Source organism: Perissodus microlepis, chromosome 5 (assembly GCF_051167445.1).
Source record: "Perissodus microlepis isolate ML-2025 ecotype Zambia chromosome 5, ASM5116744v1, whole genome shotgun sequence".
Classification (NCBI taxonomy): domain Eukaryota; kingdom Metazoa; phylum Chordata; class Actinopteri; order Cichliformes; family Cichlidae; genus Perissodus; species Perissodus microlepis.
The window spans coordinates 666,659-681,399 of record NC_140465.1 but is presented as its reverse complement, the minus strand read 5'-3'; the positions used below and the strand labels follow the sequence as shown (position 1 = coordinate 681,399).

Genomic DNA, 14,741 nt, shown 5'->3' with positions numbered 1-14,741 from the left:
GCTGGTGCAATAAGCTGTACGCTGTACGTCCAATGGATGCATGATCTGATTAGTCGACTAATCGCAAAAATAATCGGTGACTAGTCGACTATCAAAATAATCGTTTGTGGCAGCCCTAATGTAGACAGTCAAACAATTGATGGAAAGATGGAAAGGACAGTGTGTAAGTCTCTAACTGTGCACATACATCAAACATCATCCTGTTACTTCATTATCTGTGGTTCCAAACTATATTTGGGCGGTGCTTTGGCAGGGTACAGTGTACAGCGGCAGCCTTTTGGTAGCTTCGTCATCTTCACACAGAGGAATCGTGTTCACAGGAATAGTTCCTTTTAACATTTTCTACTTCTGACAAACAAGAGTATAAAAATCTTTTTGTTTGATGAAGTTGGATAAAGTGAAAAATCTCAGCATCTCTCTCGACTTAACTTTTTGTTACGTCGGTCCTCCTTAATTTTTCTAACAGGATGTAAATTTTTCTCTATTGATGCAGTCTTTCCTAGAGACAATTATTATTGTGATATGACACTTATATAAATAAAGTTATATTCCACTGGATTGAAATATTTGTGACATAGACAAAACCCAAAAGTTTGTTTTTAAATGAAATTCTATCAGTAGGTTAGGCAATATGAGTGACTGTGCAGTGTACCTATACAATTTATGACCAGTGTTGGGCAAGTTACTTTGAAAAAGTAATTAATTATAGTTACTAGTTACTTCTTCAAAAAAGTAACTCAGTTAGTAACTGAGTTACAAGATTCTAAAAGTAATTAATTACTTGAAAAGTAACTATTGCGTTACTTTAAAAAGACGTTTAACCCTCTGGGGTCCAGGGTATAATTGGCCATTTTTTAACTACTTTTGATGTTTCCTCCACATTTTACCTTTAAAAACTATTTACTTTGCCTTGTTTGGTATCATTGTTTTCAGCACAACCTCACGTGTCTGAATTTACAGTTATGTTTTCATTTTGACATACTGTATTACAAAAAACATAAAATCTGAGTAGAAAAAGTTATATTTATTACTGTAACAACCACAATCATGTTTAATGAATCATATTTCATAACTTTAAATGCAAATATAAATTGTCAATTTTAAAATCATATGCACCAGTTTTGCAAACAACAAAGTTATTTGCACCCATTTACCTTTTATCCTTTTTTTTATTCAAACGACAATTTATTTGAAGTATCTTCGAATTTTTGAAGGCGATGCATGTTTGTTTTTATATTATATTTTTCACTGTACATTCTTGTAAATACATGTTACTTCTTTCTCTTTGTGTTTTATAAAAAACTTTGACTTGGAAAGCAGCCGTATGTCTCTTTTACTCACCAAATGAATGTTTTTCCCTTTTTCCTGGTGTTATTATCTCATACAGTAAAACTATGAACACTGAGAAAACCAGTTTTTTCTTTATTGACTAAGCCTATCATAGTTATATATAACACCTGACTACTATATTTAGAGAGTTTAAGAATATGTGTAAATATATGTTTTATTAGAAGCAGGTATCGCAGTTGTTACAAATTAGTAGACCTTATGCCTCCTTTTTCTCTAGACAAAACAAGACAGACAAATAAACAAAGAAAACAAAACTTAAAAAAAACAAACAAAAAAAACTCTATCCTTTTTTAAAAAATAACCATTTAAAACTATTGACAGAAAAATCGGGTATTTCTGCATTCAATAAGATTCATTCAAGATTCAAGAGCTTTATTGTCAATACAGTAGTATACACAGTATACAGTGTACTGAAATGCTGTTTTCGTCCTAAGCCCCCCATGGTGCATTTATAAATATATAAAGGATATATCTCCAAAAGATATAAAACTAGGAATTACAAATAAATAACATTTATAACATGCTGTTTTGGTAAACATTAAGGGATAAAAAGGTACTAATTACTAACTATACAATTCTATACAATACCATAATGGTAACTATACAATATTAACTGTACGATAAACAAAGATAAACAAAGACAGGACAGAGACAATACAAAGATGCCACACAAATTATTTGTGCCACTCCAAAAACATAATTTCTGTCCACTATAAAGAACATCACAGCCTGATACCTGCAGGTCTGACAGCAGCAGGTGTATCACTCCTGTTTCTACCTGGAGACAGCAGTCGCCTCATTGTTCTGACACACAACACAAAACTATCCACAACACACTAACTACACAAGACAACACATTAACTACACACTCCAAACACGCTAAACGTCACAAATCTCTCACATCTCAAAACTCGCTGTCTCTCCTTTTCTGCTCTCTCTCTCTCTCTCGCGGTCACTCCTAAATCTTCCTCCTCTTCCTAAACAACTAAATGTCATGTTGCCATATCATTTTTTGATTGGTCGACATGGTGCATTTTTCCACCAACACGAACGGGCTGTTTGTTTTGTTTTCTTGCTCATAAGCAGAGGTCTCGCTGCGCTGTGCTTAGACAGTAAACGTGACGAAACTATTCAGGAAAAAACGCCGCGTATATATTGTTTATCATGACTCTGGTTTTACGTGGCCCAGTTTATAAACTGGTATATATCACCTTGTTGCTTTGTCATCTTGAAGTGGTCATGTGATTGGCTTACCACGACTACTTTATTCTTCCTCAGTCAAACAGCAGCACTCATGCCATTGTTTTGCCCCCTGAGCTCCAGGTGTTGTGCCAAAAAGTGATCGTTGGGCAGAAAGTGATTGCCGTCCGCGGGAGCGCGCAGCTGCTTAAAGCTGTAGCGCCCAGATTACTTACAGCTACTTCCGTGCAGCTGATATAAGATGCGGTAAGCTGAACACAGCTTCAACCGTCTGTTGAAAATAGTAACGCAATCGCGTTTTTTTGTTAGTACCGGTAATGGCGTTGTAACGATAGAAATAGTAATTAGTTAGATTACTTGTTACTGAAAAAAGTAACGCCGTTAATAACGCCGTTACTTGTAACGCCGTTATTCCCATCACTGTCTATGAATGTAGCCTAAAAACTACTAGGAGTACTAGTAGTACTAGTAAAGTACTGTGAAAGTCTTGAATAGCCCCTCATTACTTTATAGTTTGTTTGCAAGGAGCCAGATGTTCATAATTTTTTAAAGCGGTTTTGAGCAGTGGTTTCCCAAGGTCTTCTGAAAGTCTTATAAAGGCTTTTTTGGTCATTAGCTGCTTTTTCACTCATTTGCAGTCCAGTCCTTGTACCTTAACATTTTGTGGCGAACATTTTGTGTGTTTGTTAAACCACTTGATACCGATCTATGAGTCATTCATGCATAATAAAAGCACCTATAGTTGTGGTCAGAAATGTGTACACACTCACCACGGGCGTGAATGTAATGCTTATTTTGCCCTTTTGATTCCTTTGAACTGTTCTTTTTCCAGGGTGGAATGGCTCCTACAGCTGTCGAAAATCTTCAGTGATTTTAAAAAACAAATATTGGGTGCACAAGTTTGAATTACTTTTTTCTGGTCTACACAGGGTCAAATATACACAAAAACATTTACATTATTTAATAGGTATTGTTGAATTTTCTATATTGTATTTTAACTTGGCTAAACCCAGGCCTATTACATTGTTCTTAATTATGCTGATTGACTATAACTGGTAGCTGCCCTTTGCTGGCATGAATACCAATAAACAAAAAACAAGTTCATTATCTGCCAAAATCAGAAGAAAATGATAAAAACATGTTTTAGGATGTTCAGGAAGAACTACCAAGGCTCAGGTCAGCCATGAACTGGAAACTACTGGAACACCAGTGTCATTGTCCATAGTGAAGCAAGACAGAACGGGACAGAAAGGGTTGCAACAAAAACAAACAAAAATCCAAAATCAATACATTTAAACTCAGCAGAAATTTGTAGTTGCCCAGAAGGAAATCTTTTCTATTGTGGTCAAATGAAACAAAGATTGAACTATTTGGTCACAGTGACTGGAAGTGTATGTTTAATAAGACAGGAAGCCAGGCCATTAAATTAAACTCTGCCAAGAAAAGTCATCAAATATGACACCTAAAGTGCTATGAAACTTTTTGGGATATTTGTCACACAGTTTTCAAATCATCACACAAATTGTGACACTAAACAAAGAAGTTTATTAAGGGGAAAAGCTCTTCAAATCTAACTGTGATTAGCCACATTTTTCAGAAACCTTCAAACACGAGTGAAACATCCCAGCAGTTAAACAAGTTGAGAGCAAAAGAAGAAGTGACAGCTGTGAAAAACTATTTAGAGCAAATTAACAATGGGGAAATACAGAAAAAAATCCAGACCTCACACAGTGATGCAAATGACCCGTCAGTTAATCCGTGTCCTGTTTCTCATTAGATTTGGTCTCATTGGAAGGACGGCTGTCCAGAAGCCAATCTTAAGGAACAGAATCATCAGAAAAGGCTGAAGCATGCCAGACTACACAAGAACTGGACTTGAAATCAGCAACAAGTCTGAAGGGGTTAACAATTCAATTCAATTTTATCTATATAGCGCCAAATCACAACAACAGTCCCTATAAAGGTGCTTCATATTGTAAGGTAAATACCCCAAAAGAATACAGAATTACCCCAGCAATCAGATGACCCTCTATGAACAAGCACTTTGGCGATAGTGGGAAGGAAAAACTCCCTTTTAACAGGAAGAAACCTCCGGCATTACAAAGCTCATTGACCAGTTTGGGTGAGGGGAGGGAGACAGGACAAAAGACATGCTGTGGAAGAGAGCCAAAGATTATTAATAACTCATAATTAAAGGCATAGTGGTGTATAAACACACAGTGAGTGAAAAAGGGACGCCTCTAAGGGTGGATTCATGATCACCTAATCCAGTCCTAACTATAAGCTGGCAGTGTGGTGGCATGGTGGTTAGCACTGTGGGCTCATAGCAAGAAGAGCCTGGGTTTGAATCTCGAATCTCTTTCTGTGTAAAGTTTGCAAGTTCTCCCATTTTTGTGGGTTTTCTCCAGCTTCCTCCCAAAGTCCAAAGACATTCAGTTACTGAAGATGGTTAATCAGTGATTCTAAATTACCCACGAGTGTGAAAAGTTGCCTCTTTCTCTATGTTAGCCCTGGGACAGCCTGGTGACCTGTCTAATAGTGATATTATGGCCTGTTTATGGTAGTTGGGATAGGCTTGAGCTCCTCAGCAACCTTGAATTGAATAAGTGGAAGAGAATGGATGGATAGCAACAACTTCATTTTTCAGAATAACAATGACCCCAATCAAAATATCAATGCAGTGAAAGCATACCTGGATAGAAAAACACATAATGGAACATTATCTGTCATAGATTCACCTCCTAAGAGCTTGGACCAAATCATTACTGAAGCCGTGTGTGATCATCTTGATGAAAAACATAACAGAGGGCAGCCAATATCTAAGAGCAACTTTGAAATGTCCTTCACGAAGCATAAAGAGCCTTTTTTGAGGAGTAGTTACAGAAATTACAAGTGGGCTTGGACAGAGTTCAGATGGTGTTGAAGAGTAAACTTGGTCATACCAAAGATCGACTTTCAAACAGAGTACAAACTCTGCCTTTACAGTGTTTTATAAACTGTTTTTCCACGTATGTTTGAACATTTCAGTAAATCACTGTACCTATATTTCATTTTTCTATCAAAATACAAATAGAAGTTAGATGGCTCAAGACTCTTGAACAGTACTGTAAATTTTTAAGGTTTGTCTTAATGCACTTTAATATAACTGTAATGCATGAAAGTTAACCAGAGGTTTTTAAACTAGTACTGTCGGCTGCCAGCGCTACCCCTCGGCTTGCCATAGAAACACCTATGGCATCAATTCAAAAACCTACTTCCCCTCATTCTCAAATTAGCGCATTCACAAGATTTTCAGAAAACTTTGACTCTCATGAATCTCATTGACCTTTGACCTTACGGTTGAGGTCAATGAGACCTTCCGAGATTTTTAATAGATGCACTCAGGTATCAATTTCAAACTCCTACATTGCCTCATCCCTGAGTTATCACATTCACAAACCTGGGTGTCAACGTCAATGTCTTGCATTTGGCTTCTCTCCTCTCCTGTGAGGCAGTAATTGAAATATACGTCAATGCACTCTAAGCTATGGAGTAGAGTGCTGACTATGGGAATTTGTATCACCTGTTAACAAAAGCCCTGAGCTCTGTGTACTCTTCAGAGTTTACAAAACATTAGTAACTGCCAGTTTTGCTTGTTTGCTTATTTCTTTGTCTTTTTATTAAAAAAAAACTTTTTGGGTTTCCACTTTCTTACAGTCTCTGAATGTCCCTCTGCGCATGGCTGAGTTTGTGAGCTTACATATTGAAATATCAGCTGCTGTATGTTTTCCTGCCAACATCTGGACATTTTGGGTTCCAGCAGCATTTCTGTTCTGTCCTTGGCCTCCAAACCTCTGTAATAACTCTGGGTACTTCTTGCGAAGAGGCCTTAGTCATGTCAGGCTTTGTGCCTGTTACATGATCTTTACATGGCACTTTTTGTAAATATATCAAATCACTCATTGTATATATCACATGCAGAAAGAGCAAACAATTTTTTTGTACACTTTTGTGCAGGCCTTGGATCCTCCTGGAGTTATCTGCTTTCAGTTATTGGCATTTGTTCTTGTCCAGCAGTAACAAATAACAAACAGCCAATCTCGTTGCCTATGTTTGTTATTTGGAATCTCTATTACACTGAATGTAAGAACTGCAGTAGCTTAAAGTGCTGTGTGTTTGGTTTGTTTAACTCACCTCCAACTATACATTAATTAAAAAAAAAACCTTTAAAAAAAACCAAGCAAACCTTTAATATTTGTGAACATTTCTACACTTACTGTTCTCTTTTCACTTGCAATGATGTGAAACTAAATATTTACCTGACAGCTGCACATTAAGCGCAAATGAAGTAAATGAAACTTTGGTGTTACTCTTTGATTTGGAGAAAAGAGGCAATGCTGTAGCTTACTTACATCAAATATTCGCTCTACATACACCTCCTCATTGACCTTCTCCCGCAGCATGTCCTGGGAATGACGGACAAATGTCACATAACTGTCAGCTACATCCATCCCCGGCTTCTGTAAATAACCCGGAAAAAGGAGAAAAAGACATCAAATAAAAATCATCTTTGCTTAGAAAAACAGTAAAAATGACAAAGTGTATTTTGGAAGGTACATGATTTACTCCTCATAGTGACACTTTATAATGACTATACACTTAAAAGCTTTAGTAAAGCATTAATGAATACTTAATTTGCTGGTATGTAATTTATAAACACGGATATTTTTATGGCGTAATACGCTCGTACATGTTTAATAATAGCATTTTTATGAAATTTTATATCATCTACAAAAAAGTTATTAAACAGCTGTTCATAGTTCACGGTATAATTTAGCAACTGATGAAAGAAGAACTTAGATGGAAATGTATGCATATATGAAATTGGTTGAGTGTGTACTTATTTTATTAGCTGTTAGCTTTAGTACTTTGTGTGATCTCAAATTAATTGAGGTCACACAACAAGGTTTGCCTTACAAAGCATTCACAAATGAAAGTGAAAGGTCAGCCGGATCTCAAGTCTCAGTTATCTTCACAACAGAGAAAGGAAACAGACAAAGCTCATAGTGATACAGAAAATACAAATATTTATTGCATGATGCAAAAATACCTCACTTAAAAGCAGAATATCGAAATGGATGTTGGACCGTAATGTGAGTGTGTTTAGGTGTGTTTAAGACAAAAAGAGAAACAATATTATCTTAACCTCTTAAGCCCCAAGGGGGTTTCTGAACTTCCTGCTCGAAAATGTAATGCCCAAATTTAATTGATTATTTCTCTGCAATTACAAACTCTGTCCTTACAATCTTGGTATCAAAATAAAGCTAACACTTGGGAAATTTCATCAGAGGTGTAAATATTGAAGCAGATATTACTGTGTCAAAGTTACTGAGACTGGAACACAGAAAAAGTAAGTAGATTTTATCCTCGCCTAATTCTTTTTTTTTTTTTTTTTTAATTTTAGCATATAACCCTTTTAAAAATATGCCTCAGATCACATTTGGTTCCAGAAATTCAGTAACCAACATATAAACATCATCTGTGCAAAGATTTATGTTTCTAAAGTGAAACAGTGAAAAATTACAGCCCTGTCAATACATGAATATCCAGACGTTGTACAAAAATTTTGGCACACAATTGGACACCATGCCAGTTGATTTTTTTTAGGTATTAAAGAGCAGAAATTAATAAATTTTATTAACAGGCCTAAAAATGCCTTTTTTAAAAATAGATTTTTGAAGAATTAACCACACATTTATATGGTAACGGCCCTTTTCTGCAGTGCGCATGAAGCGTTTAATTGGTCTCTGGCCCTTTAAACTCCGAGGGGCTGTAACTTTGGTTTCTTTTGGTCAATTTGCGTGATTGACACCTCTTTTTAATCGTTTGAGCCAATAGATTCACAGTAACGATGCCATGTTAACGTCACTTCAACCAATCAGACATTGTAATGACAAAACCCACGTTTTTACCAAATTTACTGCATGTGGCGTCTGTCCAGTCACGTGTCTGTGGGTGGGTCTAAAATGGAGGTTGTTGATGGAAAACGGCTCTGATGTGGCTAGGTAGGCATGGTAACTACTGGTAATCACGTGGCTACCGGCTACCGGCGAAAATAATGGAGGAAATTGGGACGGTAAGCCAATTTCTGTCTTAGCGCATTTGCGCCGCTGTGTGTTTTTGTGGTCTTCTTTTGCGGCTCATTCAGTGAATTTTGGTCTGATCGTGGTGAAACTTGGTGTGTGGAGTCAGTGATAACCCTGGAAGCTAACCAGCCTATCTTTAGCCGGTTACATGAAGTCTGAAGAATTTCTGGTTCGGTTTTGTTTGTTTAGCGGACTTCTGTGCATTTACGTAACTGCTCGTTTAATCACGGCTTGTTTTCGGTGTGTTTGGTGGTTGTAGAAATGGTTTATATGACATTTTAGCTGAGATTCTGAGGTTTCTGTGGATACCACCCATGTCTGGACTTATATTTCTCAACCCGTGTTATAACCGATTAAACGTGATCTCCTCCTTTTGGTTAATGATATCACTACCTTTCTGATTAAAATTAACCGTCTGGAGTCGCCGGACGCGGCGACGCGTCAAAATCACATGACCAATTTAAGATGACACAGCTACAAGATGCAGCACGTCAGAGTCTCCATTTCAACTTGGGTCGAAAGTGCGGACTTCAAACTATATACCAGTTTTTGAATTTTGTCGATGGGCCACGTAAAACCAGAGTTATGATAAAAAAATACACGTGATGTTTTTTTCTGAACAAAACAGTGGCGTTTACAGCGGGAAGAACGGTAAAAACGGCATTTTCTACAGACAGCGCTAGCAAACACTCTCCGCTTGCGAGTGAAAAAAGAAAAAGAAAAAGCACCCCTACCCTATTGGTGTTAGAGTTTACCATGTCAGCCAATCAAAAAAATAATAATATGGCAACATGTGACATTTGGTTGTTTAGGGAGAAGGGGAAGTTTTTAGGAGTGACACCCGCGGCGGAAAGCGGGCGAGCGAAAGAAAGAGAGAGAGCGAGTTTTCATATGTGAGACATTAGTGACGTTTAGCGTGTTTGGAGGCTGTAGTTAGTGTGTTGTGTAGTTATTGTCTTGTATTGTGTGTCAGTTATACTGCTGAATTTCATATTTGCTCTAAAAAAGCCGTCAAAGGCAGATTCCAGTGTAAACGCTGTTCCCACATGGAAAACTGGACTGATGCACCTCCTGCTGTCACACCTGCAGGGTTTAGGCCTGTGCTGTTCTCCTCTGTCTTATACTGAACACAAACTACATTTTTTGGACTGGCACAAATAATTTGTGTGCCTTCTTATTTGATGCAGCACACCTGATTGTTCTGTAAATAGATTTAAATGGTTATATAAAAAACGCCTGAGGCCTTGGCTGCATTTTTAGGTAAATAGTACCATATAACTTTGTTGTATTTGCATTTCAAGTCATGAAAATGATTCGTTAAACATGTTTGTGGGTTTTACAGTAAAAAATATAATATTTTTCTACTCTGATTTTGAATTTTTTGTCTGAATTTAGATCAACCGTGCCAATATAGTATACCAAAATGAAAAAATAACTCAAATTTCAGATATTTGAGGTTGTGCTGAAAATAATGATACCAAACAAGGCAAGAAAAACATATTTTAAAGGTGAAATATAGAGGTAAAATCAAAAGTAGTCAAAAACGGCCAATTATACCCTGGACCCCAGAGGGTTAAGAATGATGGTAGAAGGGAGCGGGAGATCGACAGATGGATTGGTGCTGTGGCTGCAGTGATGCGGATGCTGTACCTATCTGTCGTGCTGAAGAGAGAGCTGAGTGTAAAAGCGAAGCTCTCAATTTACCGGTCGATCTATGTCCCTACCCTCACCTATGGTCGCGAGCTGTGGGTAGTGACCGAAAGAACAAGATCGCGGATACAAGTGGCAGAAATGGGCTTACTCCGAAGGGTGGTTGGCCTCTCAGAGATAGGGTGAGAAATATAGCCATCTGGGAGGGACTCAGAGTAGAGCCGCTGCTCCTCCACATTGAAAGGAGCCAGCTGAGGTGGTTCGGGCATCTGACAGGGATGCCTCCTGGACGCCTCCTGGGTGAGGTGTTCCGGGCATGTCCCACTGGGAGGAGGCCCTGGGGCAGACCCAGGACACACTGGAAAAATTATATCTCTCGGCTGGCCTGGGAACGCCTTGGTGTTCCCCAGGATAAGCTGGAGGAGGTGGCTGGGGAGAGGGAGGTCTGGGCTTCTCTGCTTAAGCTGCTGCCCCCGTGACCCGGCCCCGGATAAGCGGAAGAAGATGGATGGATGGTGAAAAAAAACACCAAAAACATAGCATTGATATTTAACTGATAAAAACTGACTTTAGGCGATCTCCTTGTCCCAGCCAGATAATGCAGAAAAAATATCTCTGAGAATATTGAAGAGTTTGGATTTTTTTGTTTGTTCCTCAAGTTTAACATTATTGTTTACATTACATTAAATTTAAAACAGGGTTAGGGAGGGGGGGGGGGGGGGGGGTTGCCATAAAATATACATATTTTGGTAACTGAATACTGGCATTTGTTAATTTCATGCAAACATCCCTGTTTTACACATACTGGGGTGTCAAGCTTCCATCAAAATGCCATTTGCGTTCGGGTTGTCCATGATGAAGATGGTAGCCCTGATCCTGATCACCACCTGATCAACAATGACGATTTACTCTGAGTTTTTATTGTACTGGAGAAGTAAACCATCCACAAGTTTGTTAATTTCAGCTAAGTTCACCTTTGTGAAAGCACAGGACCAGACACTTTGGAAATGAACTGACTTGTGTAACCCAGTGTTAAAAACGGTATTAAAAGCATAAATATTAATACTCTTTTGACTAAAATACTCATTTCACAATGGGAATAAATATTGACAAAAAGCAATTAAATATAATAAATACTAATAAAAAGCATGTAAACATAAGTTTAACTAATATGTGGATAAATGGTGTAGAGGCAGGACTTTGTCCATTAGAGTGTGTTTGTTAGATCCACTGAGCAACCAATCATTGGCTGGTCTGACCTTCCCCCAATCTGTGTGCGCTGCTCGGACACCTATCCATTACCCGTGCGGTGAAGAAGCTAACTGGATAGTAAAAGTCCTTTTTCGGTGAAAATAATAAGAGTGATAGTGTGTTCCAAAGGCCGTGAGCCAACGTGAGCACTGTGAAGCCCCGTGTAGCATTTGTTGCATTGCATGGTCAGGTTTTTTTTCTTTGCTTACTTCTATTGGATTGGTTTTGAGGACCTGAGAAGAATCGAGGATCCCTTTTCCAGTACTGGATGGCGAGCCCAGCCCAAAGAGCCGGATGAACTGGTAGATTGTAATCCGACTGGTTACAAACACACCGAGTGACTATTGAACATTGAGAGACTGCAACTGACTTTTAAAAAAGGACACAAAAGACAATATATCCTTGGGTCGACTATTTGTGGGGTGTCACGGCCTGGGGGATCAGCAAGGGGCTGATCATTATGCTCCTTTCTCTCTCTTTGTTTCTCTCTCTCTCTCCTGTTTTGCTGGGGTGGAACTCATGGTGGGTTCACGCTCTCGGCCCACGCCTCCCTGTATTGGAAACACCTGGACCTCATCAAGACCAGCTGGTACTTAAGAGGTAAGAGGTCTGTTGTTCAGCGGTGGATCGTTGTTAAATTCTTGTCAGGTTTCTCGTGCCTGCGTGCTAGATATTAACGTGTATCTTTGTACCTAGATTTCCCGGACCCATCCCTGTGTTTCCTCGAGCGGTGTGTGGAAGGAGCGACTGGTCACTAGTGGAGAGAGAGCTCGGAGTGGAGCGTGTGTGTGATTCCCCTTTTCCCCGGATCCCTGGAGCCCTGCCCCCTCACGTCTTGTATATAGCACTATCCCAGCCTGTAAATACACTCGGTGAAGAAACTGTAAATAAACTTTTATTGTTAACTTGCAAATCAGGAGTCCTGCGTGTGGATCCCAAAGGGCAACCCGTGACATGGGGTTTATTTTATTTTATTTTGTTTCCAAGAAGCGCGCTCTACTTTTGTTAAATGTGCACAACCTGCTAAACGTTGATAACTGTTAATAAATGCAATTTTGTTTTTTTTTTCTACACCTACTGTGTACAAGTCCTCTGTTGTCAGACACCCTTGGCTCCTACGAATCTAGAACCTCTCCGATCTGGCCCATATTTCCCCTCTGTCCTCGTACTGCGGTTAAAGGTAACTATACTGCCTGTACTACATGCAAAAAAGGCTAGAAGTAGCACTAACAGGTCTTACATGCCCACTAGTATTGCACCACCAGTGCTACATAGAATAAAAAGTGGCGAGCCAGCCAGGAGCCTAGAGTGTTGTGTGACAACATTGGAATCCTTTTTGCCCTTTGATCAGACAACTCACATACTGTGAAAATGGATTTTGTCAACAAGTATGCCATTAAAGTACCAAATGCCATAATTTGTAGCGGTGTTGCAGATAGAGAGAAAGACAAAGAGGTATTTGAGTTTCTAGAGCAACATGGTACTATTCGTAGAGTACTCGCTGCCGATGATGACTCTTCTGCATTCCACAAAAGTCAGATTGTAGAGTTTGAGTCCAGTGCAGCTGTTGAAATATTAGCACCTAAGCTGCCTTACCTCTTACAGTCCACTGAGAATCCAGATGTCAGTTACCGCATTCGAGCCTTAACTGACGTCTATACCAAGACCGTAGGGGGCAGTGTTACTGAGGCTTACATTAGCAACCTGAAAGGTTTAGCCAAGTTAACTGGGAAGGATTTCGAGGAAGTGGTGCAGGAGGCCATGTCCACAATAGCGAAGACCATTAAACCTGCTGAGACAGCTGAAATAAACCCTGAAAATGACACTGCTGATCAGACTTGCCCTGTGGTAGGATCCACACAACTTCGAGCCTCACCTTCAGTTTTAACTGAACTGTCTCACCCTCCTGAACCCATTCAGGGCGCATTCCAACGCCCCATAAGACCAAACTTGACACCTCAAATATTGAGTCCAACTGACCTCAGCCCACCAGAGGTTCAGAAAATAGTAGTCGAGCATGTTGTCAAGAGTGTTGAAAAGACATCACATGCTCACTCTACATTAAGACTCAGAGCTTTCTCTGGCAAGATGCCCAGACCTTACAGTGAAGCTGACTATGAAACATAGCGTTATCATGTTGACTTGTTGATGGAAGATGCTTCTTTGTCCGAGTTGGAAAAAACTCGTAAGATCCTTGAAAGTCTCCTTGCTCCTGCTTCTGATGTCATTCGCCCCCTTGGGCCAGAAGCCACCCCTGTGGACTATCTTAAACTTCTGGATTCAGCTTTTGGCACCGTCGAAGATGGTGAGGAACTGTTTGTACGCTTCATGACCACCCTCCAAGATCACGGTGAAAAGCCCTCTGCTTATCTGCTTCGTTTGCAGGTGGCGCTCAATCACACCGTGCGCAGAGGTGGTCTTGAACTGCATGAAGTAAATAAGCAGCTTCTTAAACAGTTTTACAGAGGCTACTGGGATGATAACTTGCTAACGGAACTGCAGTTGGAGCTAAAGCATAAGGAGCCACCCACTTATGGAGAGCTATTGCTTCTGCTGCGTACTGCAGAAAACTGACAAGAAGTTAAAAGCACATGAATGAGGAGGCACTTCAGCGCCACAAAAACAAAAGCAGTGTCTCATGAACAGACAGTCACTGAAACAGATGCAGATGTCTATACAAACACTGTTTGCTAGTTCACCTTACATGCATTGTGTATATATATATACACAACGACTGTGTTGAGTCTGTTCCTTCCCATTCTATGCAAGGCCACCTGGGTTGGGTGGAAGACTGTTTACTTAGCCTGGCAGGGCGAAGGACACTGTCTCAGCTGAACTATGGACACGCACACACATACATATACTGATACTGATAAGCACTCACCGACGCATCACCCTCCCTACCCCGGATCCAACGCCACCTCCAAGGCTTACCTCCCCTCTGATGTGGACATCGGGTCAGTTGGAGGCGCAGTCGAAGATTGCAGCGGTCCCAGATCAGATGTACACACTGGAACTCTTTCCCATGTTGCTGTCTGTGTTTATTGTGCTGTGGTGTGTTGATATCTGTGCATTCCTGTATTATCCTTTTATGTTACACATTTCAATGTTTTTTTTCCTCGCTACCTAGCCTGACCTGTCTCCCCAATGTGATGTTTGTGTATT

General features: G+C 39.6%; 1 protein-coding gene across 3 annotated transcripts in view; it reads right to left on the bottom strand.

The window, feature by feature from the left end:
- Positions 1–14,741, bottom strand: part of LOC146386331 (calcium-dependent secretion activator 1-like) — a 331,088-nt gene that overhangs the window by 31,214 nt on the left and 285,133 nt on the right. For 2 of the 3 annotated variants that reach the window (XM_084927304.1, XM_084927305.1), the window contains one exon: positions 6,942–7,049. The exons of the other annotated variant lie outside the window; for it this stretch is intronic. In XM_084927304.1, coding sequence (XP_084783430.1) covers positions 6,942–7,049 — 108 coding nt within the window. The remainder of the gene's footprint in view (positions 1–6,941; positions 7,050–14,741) is intronic. 3 annotated transcript variants of the gene reach the window in all.